Raw genomic sequence first — 23028 nt, 5'->3', positions numbered from 1 at the left:
ATTGACCTGCATCGAATCGTCAAGACACTTTTTTCCTCACTACTCCGTACTCCGTTACTGCTTGGAATACCATGAGAAATGTCTGTATTTCAAATGATCACAGGAAACGATGGCATATAAAAATGAATGACGCTATTGTTATTTATCGTTTTTATTACATACCTAAATGTTTATTCTGTAAAGTATTTAGTTCGCAATGCGTGAAGGTACATTTCCAATCACCTTCAAGAAATCTTGGAGCTCACGAAGGATAAGCTTCATCTACTTTTATATGAAGCTTAAGTAAAAAAATCATCGAAAGGTTCATGTATGTTCTGACCTTTATCACGGAGTTCCCTTGCACATGGTTTCAACACTATTTCATAGTGATTCATAAACATGCTTAGTTGGAATCGTATAGTCAACTCATTTGTGCAAGTCTTTCTTATGGTCATGGAAAATGTTTTGTCGGTTTTTTTTACTCTACATGAAAACTGGAATGTGTGTAGTGCTTGAGTCCATGTTTTGAAAACAAATCTTACTGTAAATGCTTGAAAGCCAGCCTGCGCAGGTTTTACAAAACTAACAGAACAAAACTTGATTTCACTCAAACCGAGAACCTGGGTTTGTCTGAGATACAAACAGCGATTACATAGTCAATCAATAAAAAAATAAAATATTTTATTTTTCCTTGTTTCAGATAAGTTAATTAAACCATGTAGTGTAAATATATGTTCACAAGTAAAATATGTTTTGCTGAAATCCTGCTTGAGCTTCTGAAAGAATATTTTCACTTTCAATAAGACTTTGATGTCTGAGACATAATATACAAAGGATTAATTTGCTAAAACAACTGATGACAGTAAGGGGGCGATAATTTTCCGGAATTTGATAATCTCCTTCCCCTTTAAGAATTGGTCTAATTATGACAGTTAACCATTGTTCTGCAAAAAACACTTTTCTCAAATTTCAAATAAAAAATGTTTCATAAATACTGGCATCATAAACAAGCTCTGAACGTAATGGACAAAGGACAAACACATCTAAACTTGCTCAAGTTTAATTACACGTCGCATTGATATGAATGACCAGCCCCTGCTACAAGTAGCATGCAAACTCCCAGGCGCACAGAAACAGTCAGTTACCTGATGACGTTACGTGGGATAAGTCACCATTTTTCTTAGAGGGCCTCCGTTGAGTGGAGGATGTGGTCGCTGTCGAACCCAACGATCCATGACATCAAAGAGGGGTCTGGGGAGCGTGCGGGCTACGGTAGTACGTTGACGTTATTGGTTGCAAGGAAGTTCTGTACGATTCGGGGAGTCTGGATGAGAGATGAATCGGGGAGATGAAATCTGGCGTTGTCATGCGAATAAAGGACACCACGTGCACATGGTATCTGTTGTAGAAATGGCAGGGCAATCGGGCGAAGAATATCATTTATGTATCGTTAAGCTGTCAAATTTCCGTTACCAATGACCAGTGGTGACCTTTCCTGCAATTTAATTCCTCCCCACGCTATAACATCCCTCCACCATACGGCACGACCTTCCAACGCATCGTGCCGCCATTAGTTCCCCCCCTTCTGCGGAAGACACGCTGTCTTCCTTCACTTTGGAACAGATAGAACCGGTTTCATGAGAATGACGACCCTCTGCCAATCGCATCGCTGCCAACGACGTACAGTCCTGGCCTACCTCATTCTCTGACGATGATGTTGCGCTGTCAATAACTCTCCTCTGCAAGGTGTGTAAGCCCTAAATCATTGAGCCATGAGTCGCCTGGCCACTGTCTGTCGAGTGATCATATGCTCTAAGGCATTCGTCACTGATGACGTCACTGTCAGGAATCGATTCCAGAGATGCAAAGTACGCATATACGGGTCTTCATTGGGCGTAGTTACCCTGGGTCTGCCTGTTATGGTCCTGATATCTGCCTGGACTGTCTATTACACTATCATGTTAGGGAAGCAGCCAAGAGTTCTTGCAATGTGGGCATGGATGTCTTTATGTCATATTTACAAAAGGACTTGGTGCCGTTTTACCACAAGGAAGATAACTTACTTTGTAAAGTACTTCTATGAAAGCTGTATGAAACCCTATGCCGTTTGACAACGAATTTATGTCACCGACATTTATTCATACAGACCCAGGCAATAAACCCTTGATTGAGCAGTGTTGACAGCATGTAGATGTCGCAAACGAAACAAGTTACTTCCCTTTCCCATAAACATCGATTCATTACAGATTATACATATGCGAGATAAGCAAGTTACCTTAGGTGTGTTACGATTGATTTCAGGGAACATGGAAAATAATTGTACGCTCCTTAACCAATCAGAAGCTAGTATTTGAATAGGAGGTGAGATAAAGCTATCTATAACATCTTCAACAATGATAGCAACGCCACCAGATCTGGTTCTTCGGTTTCTGTTCTTTGTATAGTGTGGAATGGCAACGGTATCACAATCAACTGGTTTAGTTTCAGCAAGGAGAGTTATATTAGATGATTTAATAAAATGCACAAAGTCAAGTATAAATTGACTGGCTCGTGAACATTCATAAAAGAAATTGCTATAGCATCTGGGAGATCACTTTAATGACCACCCTAGATCCAGATGGATTCACCTCATCTCCTCGAGTTAAGCCTTGTTGTCTTCTCTGTTTGTGTGTGGCTTGGGTGAGATTCTTGGGTGCTGGTCTGTCTCACACGAGGACGGGGAAATCCACATTCTCTTTCTCTGTCACAGTGAGGGGTATTTGAATAATATGTTTCAGTCAATGTCTGTATCCTTCATAGTCTTGAAAGATACTAAGATTGGCTTCATCTTTCCACTCTTCCTTTCCCCACGACTGTACATGTCACTGAACTGTTGAGTGCTCAGTTGTTTCACCTCCAGATTCTCCCCCTCACTTTCTGTCACACTAGTAAACAACAAGTCTTTCGCCATCTGTTAACATTGAAATTTTCCTCTACAAGATGATGAATCATTTTATCAATTCTGAAGTCTATTCAAATATCTAGCTTACCCTCCAGTTTGTTGGTAGTGTATTCCACTTCCATAATCCATATCGCGTTCACAAGTGAGGGGATTACACGGGTAGAGTGAAGTTTTAATGTTGAAAGGGTTTCATTGTCACGTACAGGGTTGATGAAATTACACAGGTAGCAAAGTATCACTTGGTCATGTATAGGGTTTGGACATTATGCTGATAGAAGGCTATCGTCTTTGTAACCAATAGGATTGAGAGGATAAAACAGCTGGAAGGGTATCACTTTGTCACCTACATGGTTGAGAGGGTTGAACATTGATTTTTTTATTTTGTCACTGCTTCAAGACACATACTTGTATTCTCTGAAGGGAAGAGCCAAAACACGTGTTCAGTGCATAAAGCATGTCCAATGAAAATACCTTTGTGATTCAACTGACCTAACACGCGATCAAAATATTCATTCTAAACATTATTGTGTATGTTGTTAAGCAAATGTGGGTGTTAAGAAACGATAATATATATTAGCATCAGGTAACGTAGATGTGAATAACCATGTCACAGCAGTGCTCCCGTGGAACTATGTACAAGTCTAAGGCAATATTTGTTTTGTGAATACACTGATCCAAGTGAGCAATCTCCGGGTGCATTGTCAGTATCAATGATTTTGTAGAATCGGAAATTCATTGTCACAGCTCATATCACATCAAACAAGAAACAAGTGCATGTTTCGAATATCTATTGTTACATACATCAATTTATTTCAAACAGTTCACAACAGTTATCTTCTTTTCTGCCCTGGAATTCTCATAATTCTGCCATACTCAATGTGTTTCAGAAATAAGATCGATCCATACACATTTGACATGCTAAACAAAGAAACATTGAAATATCAAAAGGATTCTATATGTTTTTCTAAAATGTTTTAAATACTTTGACATGCCTACAGTAAGGAGTGCCGCTGGATGTCAGCGTGGAACAGATGTTCACACATTTGTTTTGGCCAATGAGAAAAGTGGAGGACATGTTAATTCACACATTACTCATACTTAGTAAGGGCCGAGAGTTTTTTTATAGAGTTATGGAACATGTCTACAACTGGAACATAAGCACTTCCTCCTTTATAAAAGAATGTTATATAGTCTTGTCACGTCATAGTTTCGAATACTATTTAATAACGACAGTTGAAGCCATATTACTGCCTTAACCATGAGTCGCAGATTTACTCTCCACTCAGACACAAGGACGAGTTCAGAAGAAGATACCTTCAACCTGGCTGTCATTGGAGATGGCAATGTGGGGAAGTCAACCACCGTTTGCAGATTCATCAAACACTGGACAGAACTGAGCAGCCAAGCCCCCAAGAAAAGTAAGAAACATAATAAATCTCACGGTGATCTTGGAATCAAAGGGCGAAGTCTGACAGTCGATATTGTGGACACATCATCAAAGAAGAGGTTCCCTTTCCTGCAGAGACTCCCCTCCTGTGACGCCTACGTGTTGGTGTACTCCTTGGTGTGTGATGACTCCTTCGACTTTGTGGTGGCAGCCAGGGACCAGATCCTCCAGCAAGAGGGACCCTCAGTCCCAATCGTGTTCGTGGCCAACAAGACAGACATTGCTGACTCTGTAGACAAGACAGAGAGAGTGTACCGAGGTCTGAACATCAGCTGTGAATGGGACAATGGGCACGAAGAGATCTCAGCTGAGAAGGACACCAGTATCATCCAGGTACTGGAACAGATCATGAAGCGGCATCACAAATATATTTCTGGGAATAAAGGAGAGACGCACTCGGGTATTTCTAAAAAGTTGCGATCAATCAGAAAATTCTTTTCAAGGAATAAACGACAGTAAAGTGGCATTTCTATTGAGGTGCGTTTACTGTGCCTTGCAAAACATTGACTGGAATAGTTAAAGGTTAGATATTTTCATGTTTTTCAACAATATGTCATACTCATTACAAATGTGCATAATACCAATAAATAATCGAATATTTAGATCTGATTTGTTTAAATGGTTGCTTCATGTGGTAAAGAAGGATTCCTTGTACGATGACACGCTATAAGCCAAGTCTTTGAGTCTAACCACCATTTTTAGTAGGCTTTGGATGTACTTGGCACTGACCTGGATTCAGAACATGAGTTGACAGTTAGCACAACGCACAACTATGTAAATAATTAAGCCACGCCCACCGAGGCGCACTACTTTTATTTCTGCTGAATGTCGGAGAATCCCATTATTACAGTCGAGGGAATTTCCTTCCTGCTCAGGTGAATCATTATGCACAGGACATTTAGCGACTTTCATGCAAACCGAAGGCCGAGAATGAATGAAACAGCAAACGTGCAGGCTCGCTCGCCTGTTTTTTCCCGCTCGCCTCGGTTCAACTTTCATGTCTTCGGGTTTCATTTCTAACTAGCATTTTTCCAACTGTGTTTTACCGTAATCAGGGAAGTAATGTTTGAATCTGGCGGTTTTGGACCTTGTAATTTGAAACAGCCGCCTTCTCCCGGACTTATTTCTTCCGGTTCGTTACAGTCTGACTGTTGCAGTTCTTTTCGCCTCTTGCCTTAATTGACAGGCCCAATGAACATTGTTTTGATCCTACTCTCCGTTGATTGGCTACTGACTGTGTAGGCGTGTCAAGTTATTTGCATAAATTAAAGGATCACTTTTTTTGGTTAAATTATTGTAGATAAAACATGTTTTACGTTGTCGAATTGAATTTTTAGCATTGACTGTGTATTTTGTTTGGTTTCCAGTCAATCCTTAAATGTATCTCACCGATATCTCCTGTGGAGCCAGTTTTGGATGATAAATATCTCTTGTCGACAAGCACTAGTTAATCATTGGAAAATGAGCTGGGTATCCATGAAAATCAAAATATACGGTTCCGGGTAAGTATGTATGTTTTAAAAACGGCAAAACCAAGATCAGATTGCAATAAATCGCTGCTGAATGAAAAGTCCACTGTACGATTCCGATTATTACATATGTGTATTTGAATCACTATAACAAACTGTGATGACACCAGGTGTTCGTGCAAAATGAACGTATCCAGCCCCAAAACGCCTCATAATCACACGCAAATGTGTGTGGCTGCTTGTACTTGTCGATTTTGTAGTCCTACCCAACTGAGATACCACACCGCACTTAACACGAATACCCAACTGTATACTGACTCCGAGCCGACAAGTCCTTGTTTTATCCACTTAATGCCGAGCGTCAGGCAGGGTAACAACAAGTACCATCTTTTTACGTCTTTTGGTATGACGCGCCCGTATGATCGAATCCCGGACCTTGCGCTCTCCTAGCGGATGCTCTACCTCTAGACCATGACGGAGGTCACTTCCTCTCTTGAAACGTTTGTCGCCCACACGAAGCTGACGTCTGACGTTGTTCACACCTCAGTGTTGTTGTCCATAGTCGTTTTATTTGTACTGAGAAAAACATAAAAGTTACCACGCGAGTGTGTTCGGATGATCAAAGTTCTGTATAAAAATAAACATTCATTTTGAGAGCATTTGCAAGCGTGATTTCCTACTTTATTATCTAATGTCTTTCTTCAAATATGTGCTCGAAATCTCTCTTCCCATCTCTCACAAACATAACCTAAACATTGCAAGTTTTCCTGGTATGTGCGCATTAATATGTATTACGTCATTTGGAGAGTGACAACAGTCAATATAGTTCCAACTTAAACCTGTTTCGTGTACAGTGGCGTAACAACATATGTGCAAAACAACAATTGCCTACACAAATTGTTTCTACTTGCCTTTCGCGGTAGTCCATCGGCTAGAGTAACTGCCCTTTATAAAAGCGAACCTACACTCACCCTAATCTATGCAATGTTTGTTGGAGTCTGCATGTTCTGTCATAACGTCACGAGTGCAGTCAGATGAACACGCAGCGACAAGGTTACAATTCGGACATATTTCGGCCAAATCCATCTGTTTTAATTTTGGGAAAATGTTCAAAGCCGCGGTGGTCTACAAGCACAGATATGGAAACTGATCCCGCTAGACTAGTGTCCTGGAATTGTTTCGCAATTTATATCTCCAAAGATTCTGAATCTTGTCAAATGCCTTAGCTACGTCACAGTTAGACACTGATTTTCAATATATTATGCCAGTAATTATTCCAGATTCCCAATGGTTAATTCTGACTGGATCGCCGAATGACAAGGCGAATGTAGTCCCTAACTTGACCTTTGATATTTTCATCTCCATTCGCATATGACCCCAACGGATATCGCTTTTACACGTTGGCTTTATCCTGCCGAGAAACCTACATGTGTCCACAATATGATGAAATATATATTGTATCAGTATCAAGAGGGGTATAAGTTGTTTTATGCGTTCCGTGTTTGGTTTTATACCACGAGCCGGACATGTTGAAAGCTGCCATTGTAAAAGAATTGAAACAAATAGAAAATTGATGGAAAACAGCTGTTCGATTGAACTCTCTCATGTGCTTCTCTCGTGATTTTCACTGACTCGTAAGCAACGTGCAGTTTTTTGCTCTGTAGTGGGGTGTATGGGATTTATTCTCCAGCTCTGAAATCCACATGCAGCCTATGTTCTTCGTGGTGGGGTAAAAGGGATTTATTCTCCCGCTGAGATATTTATTTCCCCTATTTCCCGCGATACATAGTATTTTATCAAGATCACGTTGCTAATTACTACATTAAGAGTAGTAGAGTCTATTTATTTTCTCTGTATCTCATTGCTTTATAAAGATAAAGCGGCGATTTTTGTGAAATTAAGCAATCTAAGTTGTTTAACAGAAATGTTAAAGAAATTGGTATTGACGTAGTAATATTCAGGGATATACTTAAATCTTAATATGGAACGAAATGGACTTATAAAAAGAAATTAATATTCATCTTCAATGTTATTCAGGGCGCATAATTGACAAATGCGAACAAATTGGTGGTATAAGGTTTTATCGAAGAAAGAAAATTGTACCCGAAAATTCTTGAAAAAACTCATTATGCTTCCTTGCGTTGAAAGAAAATTGTCTGCAAGAAAAATGACATTGTTGCAATATGTTTTGCAGAGAAAAAAGAATTTGGCTCAAAGTTTTAATTAAAACAAATTTAAATTTTGCTGCTGTGGCTGAAAAAGTATCTTGTCTCAATACAAAATCCCAGGTCCCCCCACAAGAATATCAAATGGTTGGTCGATTATCAAGCTGACTGAATCCCTAAATATGTCCCCATATAGTACTATCGGACTTATCTTTAAATCAGTAATTAAGTAGACATATATCTGTAACATACGTGTACACGAGGTACCAGTATGTGAGTGGAACAATGCAAAGGCTCATTAAAACATGATCAGTATATGGGTAATATACATATATTGGATTGACTGTTTATTATGCTAAGTAGGCTGATAATTCTTTCCATTTTCTGTCAAATTTATTGATACTGCCATTTTTCATTGCAATGAATTCTTCTATTTTTCATACATCTTTCAATATTTTGTAGGAAGAAAGGAAATGCTGTTGAATGCATTTTTTTGCAAAAACAATTATATAGTTGAAAATAATTTAACTAGACTGGTAATAGGAATATCATATGCAAGTTTCGAGTTAAGGTACACTTCAATTTCTAACCAAAATTCCGTTACAAAAACACATCCTATATATACATGGTACAAGTTTTCAGATTCAGAGACACAAAATAAGCATTTATCATCATCAATTAACTTCATTTTCAATCGTTCCTTTTTGATGTATAGAGCTCTATTTATGAATGTGTACTGGAAATCAATCAGTTTAACATCATTGGTACACATTTTACAGTTAGTAAAAACATTATTCCAAAATATGCTTTGATTAAGTTTATTTTTCCATTTATGAGCAATGAGTTTATTATAAAATATTCTGGAAACCTTTGTTATTGTCAACTAGTCTCCCAAAATGGTATTCATGTATAAATAAGCTGTGATAAATTGTTCATACAATTTATTACTTTTTCCAATGATTGAGGGATATTTAGCATTACTCTAGTGTAATCAGGTAAAGCACCTTTAATTTGAAATTTGTCTTGTAATTATTCAAATGTTAAGAATCTGTGGTTGTTACATACATCTTTTAAACTCTGTATTCCCTTATCAAACCAATATTTTAAAATGAAATTATATTTAAATTGGTGATTAAACCATATTGGCTCTGAAAGGATCTGTTCAAATACTTTGTATGTAAACTTTATGTTTTTTGGAATAATTACCCCAAATATTCAATACATCATCCCTCCAGAAGTGATTTGTTCAAAGTAATGAACTTATCAATAATTGCACCCAAAAGGAATATCTGTTTTGATTGAAAGTTCTTTAGTGTCGACAAAGTCTGTTTTTGTAAACTTCTCCTTAAAAATGATAATTTAAAAAAAAATCAATAAATTTACGGGTATCAAATAATATCAAATATAATATTTCGAAGAGTATAAATCTGTTCACAAATACCTATCATGTTCTTTTTGTGCTTGCACCAATGCTTCACCAAAATCACCCATATACTTATAGAAAAGGAAGTTTTAAGACTTTCCACTTTGTAGAGTGAGTGAATATGGTTTTACGCCGCATTCAGCAATATTCCAGCGGGGGTCACAAGAAATGGGCTTCACACATTGGACCCATGTCGGGAATCGAACCCGGGTCTTTGGCGTGACGAGCGAACGCTTTAACCACTAGGCTACCGAACCGCCCCTCCCCTTTGTAGAACCATTGTTCCTTTTTAATTAGGTTTACCACCATTTATTAAGAAAACAATGATCCTCAGAAAATTGCTCTAATTTATTCATTGTTTCGTAAGTTGCCAATACTACTGCCTGTTTCGGTATTAACTTAAAAACCTGGGGAAACATGTAGTATTGGACATGTTCCAATGTTATAACAAGTGACCATGTCCATGGCTGTCATAACATCTCTTGTAACGTCTCTATCATGTTCGTATTCACCTGTGTAGGTTTGAGTGAGCTGTTTTTAACTATAACCATCGTCAATTACACATGCTAATCCACCCTATGCAAACTGCCGGGGAAAAACGTATTCAGTCATTATTGATGGTGGTTAAAAATGAAACAAAGAGTTTCGACAGTGACGTATTTGACACGCTTATCAACTTTTGTTTTGAACCTTTAGTGTTTCGGCAACTGTTTCCACTGTAGTACTGATTTGGAAAAAAGGTATTTGTTTGGGAAAATCCACGTTTCAAGAGTATACTTTCTTTAGACCAAGACCTGACTGGGATTTTGACACACTGCCAGCAAAACAAGATGAAAGAACTGCAGTTGAAGATTGTTACTAGAATTGTTCCTGTCAGAAATTGGTTATTCAAAATTGATTCGGTAGATACTCCCATCTGTGAAGCCAGTGATGATGCGGAAAATGTCTCTCATTATTTCTATCAATGTTATTATGTTACTGCTTTCTAAAAAGAATACAAAAACCTTCCTAGTAAATACCCTTCACAGCAATGGTTCTCAGAGACATATATGCATGGATCATCAGATAACGTGTACGACTTCTTAACTTAAATTCGAAATATAATATTTACTCTATATATCACACTTTTTAAATGTGAAAATATCAATTTTGAACGTTAATGCTGAATTGAAACGATTCATGTGAACACTCAAATGTAGCAAATATGGTAGGTGTTTTCATAGTCTAATGCCTATGTGAAAATTACATTGAAGAGACTCGTGAAGGTCCGGGTTAGAATAGGTCTTCAGAAACCCACGCTTGCCGTAAAAGGCGACAATGCTTGTCGTAAAAGGCGACTAACGGGATTGGGTGGTCAGGCTCGCTGACTTGATGCATGTCATCGATCCCAATTGCGTGGATCGATGCTCATGATATCATTCACTGCATTGTCGGTTTCAGACTTGATTATTAACAGACCGCCGTTTTTTAGCTTGAATATTGCTAAGTACGGCGTTAAACAACAAACCAAAAACAACCATTGAAGACATCAGTAGTCCCTGACCACGTTGACATGCACAGTTTTATTGTTGGCGGCAGTTTAGGTTTTAGTGTTTTGCACCACGCTATTCCAAGCCGTTATGATGCAGGTCGATGTAGGTGTACCTTAACGCCCCCAATTCTTACAATGTATATTCTTCAACACATGACACGACGGTAAAGGGAATACGTTGTGCTAACCATCAACTCATGTTCTGAATCCAGGTCAGTACCAAGTACATATCCAAAGCCTACTAAAAATGGTGGTTAGACTCAAAGACTTGGCTGATAGCGTGTCATCGTACAAGGAATCCTTCTTTACCACATGAAGCAACCATTTAAACAAATCAGATCTAAATATTCGATTATTTATTGGTATTATGCACATTTGTAATGAGTATGACATATTGTTGAAAAACATGAAAATATCTAACCTTTAACTATTCCAGTCAATGTTTTGCAAGGCACAGTTAACGCACCTCAATAGAAATGCCACTTTACTGTCGTTTATTCCTTGAAAAGAATTTTCTGATTGATCGCAACTTTTTAGAAATACCCGAGTGCGTCTCTCCTTTATTCCCAGAAACATATTTGTGATGCCGCTTCATGATCTGTTCCAGTACCTGCATGATACTGGTGTCCTTCTCAGCTGAGATCTCAGCTGAATTACCGATTCTACAAAATCATTGATACTGACAATGCACCCGGGAATTTCTCACTTGGATCAGTGTATTCACAAAACAAATATTGCCTTAGACTTGTACATAGTTCCACGGGAGCACTGCTGTGACATGGTTATTCACATCTACGTTACCTGATGCTAATATATATTATCGTTTCTTAACACCCACATTTGCTTAACAACATACACAATAATGTTTAGAATGAATATTTTGATCGCGTGTTTTCATTGGACATGCTTTATGCACTGAACACGTGTTTTGGCTCTTCCCTTCAGAGAATACAAGCATGTGTCTTGAAGCAGTGACAAAATAAAAAATCAATGTTCAACCCTCTCAACCATGTAGGTGACAAAGTGTTACCCTTCCAGCTCTTTTATCCTCTCAATCCTATGTGATACTTTGCTACCTGTGTAATTTCATCAACTCTGTACGTGACAATGAAACCCTTTCAACATTAAAACTTCGCTCTACCCGTGTAATCCCCTCACTTGTGAATGTGATATGGATTATGGAAGTGGAATACACTACCAACAAACTGGAGGTTAAGCTAGATATTTGACTTCAGAATTGATAGAAGCATATATCATCTTGTAGGGGAAGGTTTCAATGTTAACAGATGGCGAAAGACTTGTTGTTTACTAGTGTGACAGAAAGTGAGGGGGAGAATCTGGAGGTGAAACAACAGCACTCAACAGTTCAGTGACATGTACAGTCGTGGGGAAAGGAAGAGTTGAAAGGTGAGGCCAATCTTAGTATCTTTCAAGACTATGAAGGATACAGACATTGACTGAAACATATTTCTCAAATACCCCTCACTGTGACAGAGAAAGAGAATGTGGATTTCCCCGCCCTCATGTCAGGCAGACCAGCACCCAGGAATCTCACCCAAGCCCCACACAAACGATGAAGACAACAAGGCTTAACTCCAGGAGATGAGGTGAATCCATCTGGATCTAGGGTGGTCATTAAAGTGATCTCCCAGATGCTATAGCAATTTCTTTTATGACTGTTTACGAGCCTGTCAATTTATAATTGACTTTGTGCATTTTATTAAATCATCTAATATAACTCTCCTTGCTGAAACTAAACCAGGTGATTGTGATACCGTTGCCATTCCACACTATACAAAGAACAGAAACCCAAGAACCAGATCTGGTGGCGTTGCTATCATTGTTGAAGATGTTATAGATAGCTTATCTCACCTCCTATTCAAATACTAGCTTCTGATTGGTTAAGGAGCGTACAATTTTTTTCCATGTTCCCTCAAATCAATCGTAACACACCTAAGGTAACCTTCTTATCTCGCATATGTATGAGCTGTAATGAATCGATGTTTATGGCAAAGGGAAGATAGTAAAGACATCCATGCCCACAACTCTTAGCTGCTTCTCTAACATGATAGTGTTATAGACAGTCCAGGCAGATATCAGGACCAGAACAGGCAGACCCAGGGTAACTACGTCCCATGAAGACCGGTACATGTATACTTTGCATCTCTGGAATCGATTCCTGACATTGACGTCATCAGTGACGAATGCCTTAGAGCATATGATCAGTCGACAGACAGTGGCCAAGCGACTCATGGCTCAAGGATTTAGGGCTTACACACCTTGCAGAGGACAGTTATTGACAGCGTAACATCATCGTCAGAGAATGAGGTGGTATGAAACCGGTTCTATCTGTTCCAAAGTGATGGAAACAGCGTGTCTTCGGCAGAAAGGGGGAACTAATGGTGGCACGATGTGTTGGAAAGTCGTGCCGATTCATCTCTCATACAGACTCCCCGAATCGTACAGAACTTCCTTGCAACCAATAACGTCAACGTGCTACCGTGGCCCGCACGCTCCCCAGACCCCTCTTGGATGTCAGGGATCGTCGGGTTCGACAGCGACCACATCCTCCATTCAACCGAGGCCCTCTTAGAAAAATGGCGACTTATCCCACGTAACGTCATCAGGTAACTGATTGTTTCTGTGCGCTGGGGAGTTTGCGCATGCTACTTGTAGCAGGGGGTGGTCATACATGTCAATGCGACGTGTAATTAAACTTGACAAAGTCTAGATGTGTTTGTCCTTTGTCCATTACGTTCAGGGCTTGTTTATGATGCCACAGTATATATGAAACGTTTTTTATTTGAAATTTGAGAAAAAATTTTTTTTAGAACAATGGTTAACTGTCATAATTAGACCAATTTATAAAGGGGAAGGAGATTATCAAATTCCTGAAAATTATCGCCCCCATACTTTCAAAAGTTGTTTTAGCAAATTAATCCTTTGTAAATTTATATTATGTCTCAGACATCAAAATCTTATTGAAAGTGAAAATATTCTTTCTGAAGCTCAAGCAGGATTTCAGCAAAACATGTTTTACTTGTGAAAATATATTTACTCAACATGGTTTCATTTATTTATCTGAAGCAAGGAAAAATAAAATATTTTATTTTTTTTATTGATTTTAAGAAAGGGTTTGATAGTGTGTTGAGATTTGGCTTATGGTGTAAATCTCGCTCTGGGAGTTGAAGGTAAATATTTACAATAATAAAGTTGACGTAAAATGGTGTTAAATCGTATGTATATGTAAATGGATTAAACTCTGGCTTATTCCCATGTGATCTTGGTGTTCTCTTGTGATGTTGTAATTGAATCTTATCTTAATAAACAAAGCTGCACCCGTTCAAAATTCGTTTCGTTCTCTCTTGACATTATGATTGATTGCCCGCTGATATTGTTTGTACTGATAAAATGCAGATGGCAAGCCCTTCTAACCCTTTCAAGAAAATATGTATTGAATTCGTTAGATTGTATTGATGTATATTGTAACATATGAAAAAATCGAAAATCGCAAATACTTATAAAAAAATAGTTTTTTTGTTGCTTTTTCAGGGGGTAATGCATCTGACAAAAGAAAGGATGCAAGTTTAAATGTAACTAATCTTGAATTTGTTGATGAGTATAAGTATCTTGGAATTCATTTCACAAATCACAAAATCAGTAAGAAACGTGCGTGATTAAGTTACTAAAGCCAAGTTCTACATAAATCACGCTTATATAACCTTTCACTTAAATGTCAACTTTAATATTTTGATCCTTTGATGAAACCTATTCTCTTATAAGGATGTAAAGTTTGGGGTTTGGAAATTAAAAACGTTTTTCCTTTATCCCAGTTAAAAGAAATTACACCACATTTAATGTTGAATGGTGAGCTTGGTAGAACTTCACTTCTCATAGATATTGAAGTAAAAATGATCACATTTTGTTCAAGAGTTTTATCTGGAATATTTATAAACAGATCCCATATTTTATACATGCATAAAGATGCAAATATCAATTGTAGGCTTTACAAAAGAGCTATGTTTGGCTGTGGAGTAAAAGTTAATCTTTCATGCAAATTACATGATATATATTGGCAAACTTGGAACGCGGGGATTGCAAAAGCATCTAAATGTTCAGCATATCGATTCTTCTAAATTGACAATAAGCTGGAATCGAATTTATGAAGTATTCCCTTCCTTTTAACTCTCGAATTGCGCTATTTTAGCCTCGCGTCACCGCTTGCCAACTGAAACAGATTAATGGAATAACACACCAGTAAGTGACTGCGTTCATAAATGATGTGAAATGAAACATGCTGGTGAGGAGTACCATGTAGTTTAACGATGCTCGTAAATTGTGTGTCTCATGTAAAAATATAGAAATCAACCAAACATGCCAGAGTTTATAGAAATGTTTAACTTTTCTAAATTTTCGATTCAGAAGAAACTTTGTAAACATACTGTTTCCATGATGAAAACGTTTTAAACTCCCAGCTAAACCTCTGTCCGCTTCACTATGTAATCGCTGTTTGTATCACACACAAGCCAAGGTCTCGGTTTGAGTGAAATCAAGTTTTGTTCTGTTAGTTCTGTAAAACCTGCGCAGGCTGGCTTTCCAGCATTTACAGTAAGATTTGTTTTAAAAACATGGACTCAAGCACTACACACATTCCAGTTTTCATGCAGAGTAAAAAAAAGCGACAAAACACTTTCAATGACCATAAGAAAGACTTGCACAAATGAGTTGATTATACGATTCCAACTAAGCATGTAACGAAGTACGAAGTATTGAGGAAAAAGTGTCTTGACGACTCGATGCAGGTCTACGTACCCTACCGCCGACCATATCTACTGTCTTTACTCTTCAACTGATGACAGATGCTTTTCTTAACCAAATCAGACAACGTTTTACAGACAAAATAAGACCTAAATTTTCGATTATTTATTGGTACGACGCCAAAAACTTTGGTGCGTCTCTTCATTATTCTCAAAAACATGTTTGTGATGCTATCATGATCTGTTCCAGCAACTAGATGACACAAAGGACAATTCTCAGCTGATGTTTCAACGAGCCCATTTTCCAGTTCACTGTCAGTTCTCTGCAGTAATAAAAGAGTCAAGAGATAACAGTCGATTTTCCCACTCTTCTTTCTCAAAATAAACCTAAGTTGAAGGTAACTCCTTCTGAACTGCTGCTAACGTCTAACTGGAGAGGAAGTTGTCGTCCCATGTCTAAGGCAACTTTAGACAGTGAGTACAAATAGTTTTATGCCACTTTTAGCAACATTCACATTGATTGATACAGACATTATGCAGGAGACAATTTACTCTTAGATAGCAAGTTGATCTTCTACGGTGATGAAACACTCCACATAGAGTTCTGTAATATAAGAATAATGTTCCTTGTACGTGTATTTTCTAGGTCCGTTTCTAATCTCTTTCTGCCCATTTGTGTGCATGTATGCAAAAATACCTTTTAACCTTTTTTTGAGAATCCTATTTGGATTTTCAGACGCCCGCACTAAGCAGCAGACGCATGAGGCATGACGAGGTTGTTCACAACCGAGTGTTTGTTGTCCATAAATGTCTTAATTATTTTTAATTGATGTCTCAATAGACTGTTCATATATTGAGAAATAATGTGTTTGTTTCTCAGCTTGTGTTTTTCCCTGATTGTCCGAAGATGGCTTCCCTCTTGAAACGATTAAACCAACACTAAGCAGCTGACGCATGACGCATGACAAGGTTGTTCACACCAGAGTGTCCTGCTTGACTGTATTGATTTTTCCATCACAAGGGATAACTATTTCAAAGTTTCATCGCTCAAGGATCTTTTTAAGTAGTATTTTAGTAGTCATTTAATCATTGGTTTTTTAAAAGAAATAGAGTTGTTAAGTAAATTTTGATGATATGTTTTGTAATTAATAAACATTTTAGAATTGGAAGAAAGAATCATGTCAACTGAGATTGTTAGTGGCTGTACCCTTGATGGGGGTATAGTAGTGTAAAATGATTGTCCCCCAGAGAGGATACGTCAGACCACGTCATTCGAAGTAAAAAATAATTTTCACCACAATTTTAATCATAGAATATGTGTTCCTTTAATCTGGCTAAATTTGTCACTAATCGCCAACAGCTGAGGGGATGATGTAAATCCGGCTGGGGTCCATGCAGTTAGCAAAAGTACTGTAAGTCCCCATGGACCCTAGCATGGTGATGTACCTTCGGCTGCTGGTGATCTATAGCCCTTTTTTATATTGTACTGTTTCATTTAGTGATATCTTTTTATGGTTGTTTTAAACATTAATCTGTGATATTCTGGTAATTTTACTGTCCATCAATGACAGGTTTTATTTGGTTTAAATATATGTATTAAAAATGTATAACTTCTCGTCATGATATGGCTGAAATATTGCCGATGTGACGTAAAGCATAAACTCACTCACTCACTCGTTATTTCCGTACTGATGAGTAAACTATAAGCTGTAGCAGTATCACGAGAGTTGTATGTGGTTTATGCGTCCCGCGTTTGGTTTTAAACCGAGAGTCGGACATGTTTAAATCTGCCATTGTAACAGAATTGAAACTAATTGAAAATTGACAGAAAACAGCTGTTCGATTGAGCTGAGTTTAACATGTGCTTTGTCAATCTTGAGACATGCTACACACACGTGTGATACGTCGTTAGACAAACATAATCATTACATATCACGGACGAATCACATTAAAGAAGAGGATAACGAATAAGGCTGAGTCAGAATGTGGATACACCATTAGACACGGTCTAGACAGTGTAGTAAAACTGTTAGATGTTGTCTGGTTGATGATGTTGTGTTCTTTCATGTATTTTGCATTGCAGATGATGACATCGTTTCATGACAAATTTGCCTTTACCTGCGTTACCTGTAATGGTGTGTCTGTCCTACGCCCTAGAGTTGCGCGATATTTCCGATATACCGGTATACCACGATATGAGTTACCAATGAATACGCACCACAATACGATTGGAAAATACCGGTATATTGTGTTTTTCAAAATCAGGCATATCATCTTGGTGGAAGATTTTACACTAGTGACAACTCAAACGGAAATTAAGAAATTAGCAAGTTTTTCCTCGTAGCAAAATTAGAAACTATTTGTGTTAGCTTCCTGTATATAACGCTTTGTAACCATAGCAATATCCGTCATAATACGAAGTGTCAAACTAATGCGGGGAATGTTTGATTTATTCAGATTCATAACAAATTACAGATGAAAGAATGCATGCAACATATTGTGGTACGTATCGCAATACAGGAAGCATTATTGCAGTAAATTGCAATACAAACTTCAGGCCAATACCCATCACCACTAACTCCCTATATATTATTTTGACTTTTCGCTACACAGAGCCACGCACTGCCCCATGGTCTCCTTATACATCAGAATCGTTTATAGGGAGCAGTAAGAATACCAATGAATATGCACCACAATAAAAAAATAACGGTATGTTGCGTGTTTCAAAATCAAGCATATCATCTTAGTTGAAGATTTTACACAATTGACAATTCAAACGGAAATTAAGAAATTAGCAAGTTTTTCCAGTAGTGAGATAACATTATTTGTGGCAGTTGCCTGCAGGTTAATCTTTGTGGCCAGAGCAACATCCAACATAATAAGAAGTTTTTTTCAGGTTAATAACAAATTACAGATGAAAGAATGCATGCAATATATTGTGGTACGTATCGCAACATTATTGCAGTAAATTGCAATGCAAACTTCAGGCCAATATGACTACTAACTCCCTATATATTATTTTGACTTTTCGCTAAAAAAAAGCAACGAACTGACCCATGGTCTCCTTATACATCAACATCGTTTATAGGGAGCAGTCGGAAGGGATCAAAATTGTTACCCAGCAACCTATGCTCGACGTACGAGGCGACTTCATGGATCGGATTGTATGAATCGGAGACGTAGTTGATTACACCTGAGGGGGGAGCAATGTCGATTATGTTAATGTTAAAGCTGGATGTGTTATTGAAATATATTGATACATTGTTGTATAGGGACAAAGCTGGGTATGTTATTGACATATATCGATACATTGTTGTTTAGGATCAACGTTGACTATTTTAATGGACACATATCGATATATTGTTGTATAGGAGCAATGCTGGGTATGTTATGGACATATATCGATATATTGTTGTATAGGAGCAATGCTGAGTATGTTATGGACATATATGGATATATTGTTGTATATGAGCAAAGCTGGATGTGTTATTGAAATATATCGATACATTGTTGTATAGGGACAAAGCTGGGTATGTTATGGACATACAGCGATTCATTGTTATTAGATCAACATTGTCTATGTCAATGGACATATATCAATATATTGTTATATATTAGAAAAGCTGGGTATGTTATAAACAGATATCGATATATTGTTGTATAGGCGCAACGTTATCTATTTTAATGGACGTATATCGATATACTGATGCAAAGCAGCAAAGCTTGGTATGTTTTTGAGATATATTGATATATTGTTGCAAAGGAGCAAAGATTTGTATGTTATGGACATATAAAGATATATTGTTGCATAGGAGCAACGTTGTCTATTTGAATGGACATAGATGGATATATTGTTTATATTAGCAAAGCTGGGTATCTTATGGACATATATCGATTAAGTGTTGTATTTGGAGCAAAGCTAGGTCTATTATGGAGATATATCGATATACTGTTTTATATAAGCACAGCTGGGTATGTTATGACATATATCGATATATTGTTGTATGTTAGCAAAGCTGGGTATGTTATGGACATATATCGATATACTGTTGTATAGGAGCAATGCTGGGTATGTTATGGACATATATGGATATATTGTTGTATATGAGCAAAGCTGGATGTGTTATTGAAATATATCGATACATTGTTGTATAGGGACAAAGCTGGGTATGTTATGGACATACAGCGATTCATTGTCGTATAGGATCAACATTGTCTATGTCAATGGACATATATCAATATATTGTTATATATTAGAAAAGCTGGGTATCTTATAGACAGATATCGATATATTGTTGTATAGGCGCAACGTTATCTATTTTAATGGACGTATATCGATATACTGATGCATAGCAGCAAAGCTTGGTATGTTTTTGAGATATATTGATATATTGTTGCGAAGGAGCAAAGATTTGTATGTTATGGACATATAAAGATATATTGTTGTATAGGAGCAACGTTGTCTATTTGAATGGACATAGATGGATATATTGTTTATATTAGCAAAGCTGGGTATCTTATGGACATATATCGATTAAGTGTTGTATTTGGAGCAAAGCTAGGTCTATTATGGAGATATATCGATATACTGTTTTATATAAGCACAGCACGGTATGTTATGACATATATCGATATATTGTTGTATGTTAGCAAAGCTGGGTATGTTATGGACATATATCGATGCATTGTTGTATGGAAGCAAGCCATGGAATGTTATTGAGATATATATCGATATATTCTTGTGTAAAAGCAATGTTTGGTATGTTATTGAGATATATATCGATATATTGTTGTGTAGGAGCAAGGCAGGGTGTGTTATGGAGATATATATCGATATATTGTTGTGTAGGATCAAGGCGGGGTGTGTTATGGAGATATATCGATATATTGTTGTGTAGGATCAAGGCAGGGTGTGTATAGAGATATATCGATATATGGTTGTGTAGGAGCAAGGCGGGGCGTGTTGTGGAAATGTATTGCATGGTAGATAGGCTCTATACTGGTTATGCCACATTATGCACAGTCAGTTAAGTGAATATGGTATAACGCAGTTTGGACACAATTTATAGTGTATAGGCACTGTAATGTAACTAAAATGTCAGACAATTTGCAACCCTCACGAGACACGGCTTTTCACGTGTGCCTATCTGCAGCGTTTGTTTAATAGATGACGTGACGTCAATATCTCCAGACACTAAGTCATGGTTAAAAATGGTATGTTCTGTCAAACATCGCTGACCATGTCCTATGGAAATCATTTTCCCCGTCAAAGTCGTTCCGCTATTGTTTACATGCTGTATTGGGGAGATCCTGACTGACTGAAAATATCGTTATATGAACCAGTGGATGATTCCATAGTTTCAATAAAAGGGTGAATTTGATATTGTCGATATGACGTCCCGTAAAACAGTGTACTTACTACCAATACTGGAGCAAAATGTGTACATGTAGTCCTTCACCATCCGTGTATTCAGCACAACCGAAGCCTGCCACCATCATCTCTCCGACAAGGTGTATACACTGCACATACATGTGTTGTATATGACGTATTTGTGCCACAGCTTGAACTGGCATTCATAAACCCTTCATGCTGTCTACTGCACGGGTTTGCAGGTACATTTGTGTGCTTATTGATAAAGAAATCGAGTCTGGAGCGGGCAACCAGGTGATTGCTATCGCCAGCCCCGACCTACGTCTACACCGAGTGAGTGAGTGAGAAATCACAGAGAAGGGGCCTGGCAAGTCGGCTTTCACGCAAGAATATTATACATGGGATGTACACAGAGAGTTTCTTGTGTGACATGTTCACTTATTGTTCTTTTCGTGTTTGTGAGTTGTGGATCTCTGAAACGGCTAGACATTTTCATGATAAAGTTCCTAATAAATTCATATTGAAAACTTCAAAGCAAAGACACATGAACTATTTAGAACTATCACTATTGAAGTTAGATACATTTTGAACTTTAATTGAAAAGTGCTTCACATTTGAAATGGAAACGATAGAGATTGCATTCTTAATTCTGCAGAATATTTTGTTCCTATATTCTTGAATGTTCAACATTTCGAATCCACTTCTTCGAACCTTATTACAATCAGTTACGATAGTTAAATTGATCAGCAGACATGCAGACATGTCTCTGTACTGTAAGTCACTGACCAAGATGCAGCCGTACCTGTATACTGTTAGTTACTGACCAGGGTGCAGCCATGTCTGTATACTGTTAGTTACTGACCAAGATGCAGCCGTACCTGTATACTGTTAGTTACTGACCAGGGTGCAGCCATGTCTGTATACTGTTAGTTACTGACCAAGATGCAGCCGTACCTGTATACTGTTAGTTACTGACCAGGGTGCAGCCATGTCTGCTTACTGTTAGTTACTGACCAAGATGCAGCCGTACCTGTATACTGTTAGTTACTGACCAGGGTGCAGCCATGTCTGTATACTGTTAGTTACTGACCAAGATGCAGCCGTACCTGTATACTGTTAGTTACTGACCAGGGTGCAGCCGTACCTGTATACTGTTAGTCACTGACCAGGGTGCAGCCGTACCTGTATACTGTTAGACACTGACCAAGATGCAGCCGTACGTGCCACTGATCAGAGTGCAAGCAAGTCTTTTTACTGTTAGTCACTAATAAGGTTGCAATCATGACCTTTCCAGACAAGGAAGTTATTTGCGTGTATTTCGTATGTACGTATTTGATACGTCATTGGTGAGTATGGCGAATAGTACACGGCAATACTAAACAGACTGGTGTCAATTAAGGAGCGTATGACGAAGACATGGCTCATGTTTTTCATACCTATTTCTCGAACGCTAATGAACGTGAGGCACGTCATCGTGTCAAAATTACGAGCCATCGAATTGAAGTATAAATCTATGCATTATTTTGCTGGTTTATTGCTATTGTATAAAATTGTGGCGGTGGGGCTAGCCTCATTGTTGAAGAGTTTGCTCGTCACACCAAAGACCCGACTTCGAGACACCACAAGGGTACAATGTGTGAGCTCATTTCTGATGCCCCTCTCTGATATTAGAGTACCGCTAAAACCGGTTTAAAACAATTCTTACTCACTGTCTGAAGTTGCTTAAGACACGGGTCGACTAACAGCTCAGAGACATGGCTGCACTCTGGTCAGTAACTAACAGAATACAAACATGGCTGCACCCTGTTAAGTGAAGTTGCTATGAAGTTTTCAATATGAATATGAATAGGAACTTTACAATGAAATTATCTAGCCGTGGCAGACATCCACAACTCACACACGCGAAAAGATCAATAAGTGAACATGTCACACAGGAAACTCTCTG

At 38.0% G+C, this 23028-nt stretch overlaps 1 protein-coding gene across 1 annotated transcript; it reads left to right on the top strand.

Annotated features, from left to right (window-relative positions):
* The first annotated feature begins 4178 nt into the window (after positions 1 to 4178).
* LOC124120158 (GTP-binding protein rhb1-like) lies at positions 4179 to 4826 on the top strand. Its single transcript, XM_046482891.2, has one exon. The coding sequence runs from the start codon at positions 4179 to 4181 to the stop codon at positions 4824 to 4826; it is 648 nt and encodes a 215-aa protein (XP_046338847.2).
* The last annotated feature ends 18202 nt before the right edge of the window (positions 4827 to 23028 follow it).

Source organism: Haliotis rufescens, unplaced genomic scaffold (genome assembly GCF_023055435.1).
Source record: "Haliotis rufescens isolate VD_foot unplaced genomic scaffold, xgHalRufe1.0.p SCAF_18, whole genome shotgun sequence".
In the NCBI taxonomy this organism is placed as follows: Eukaryota; Metazoa; Mollusca; class Gastropoda; order Lepetellida; family Haliotidae; genus Haliotis; species Haliotis rufescens.
Note: the sequence above shows the minus strand (reverse complement) of the source record. Positions and strands in the feature narration are given on the sequence as shown.

Bases quoted from the DNA above. Each gene is read 5' to 3' on its own strand.
- LOC124120158 (XM_046482891.2), top strand. From the start codon at position 4,179: ATGAGTCGCAGATTTACTCTCCACTCAGACACAAGGACGAGTTCAGAA.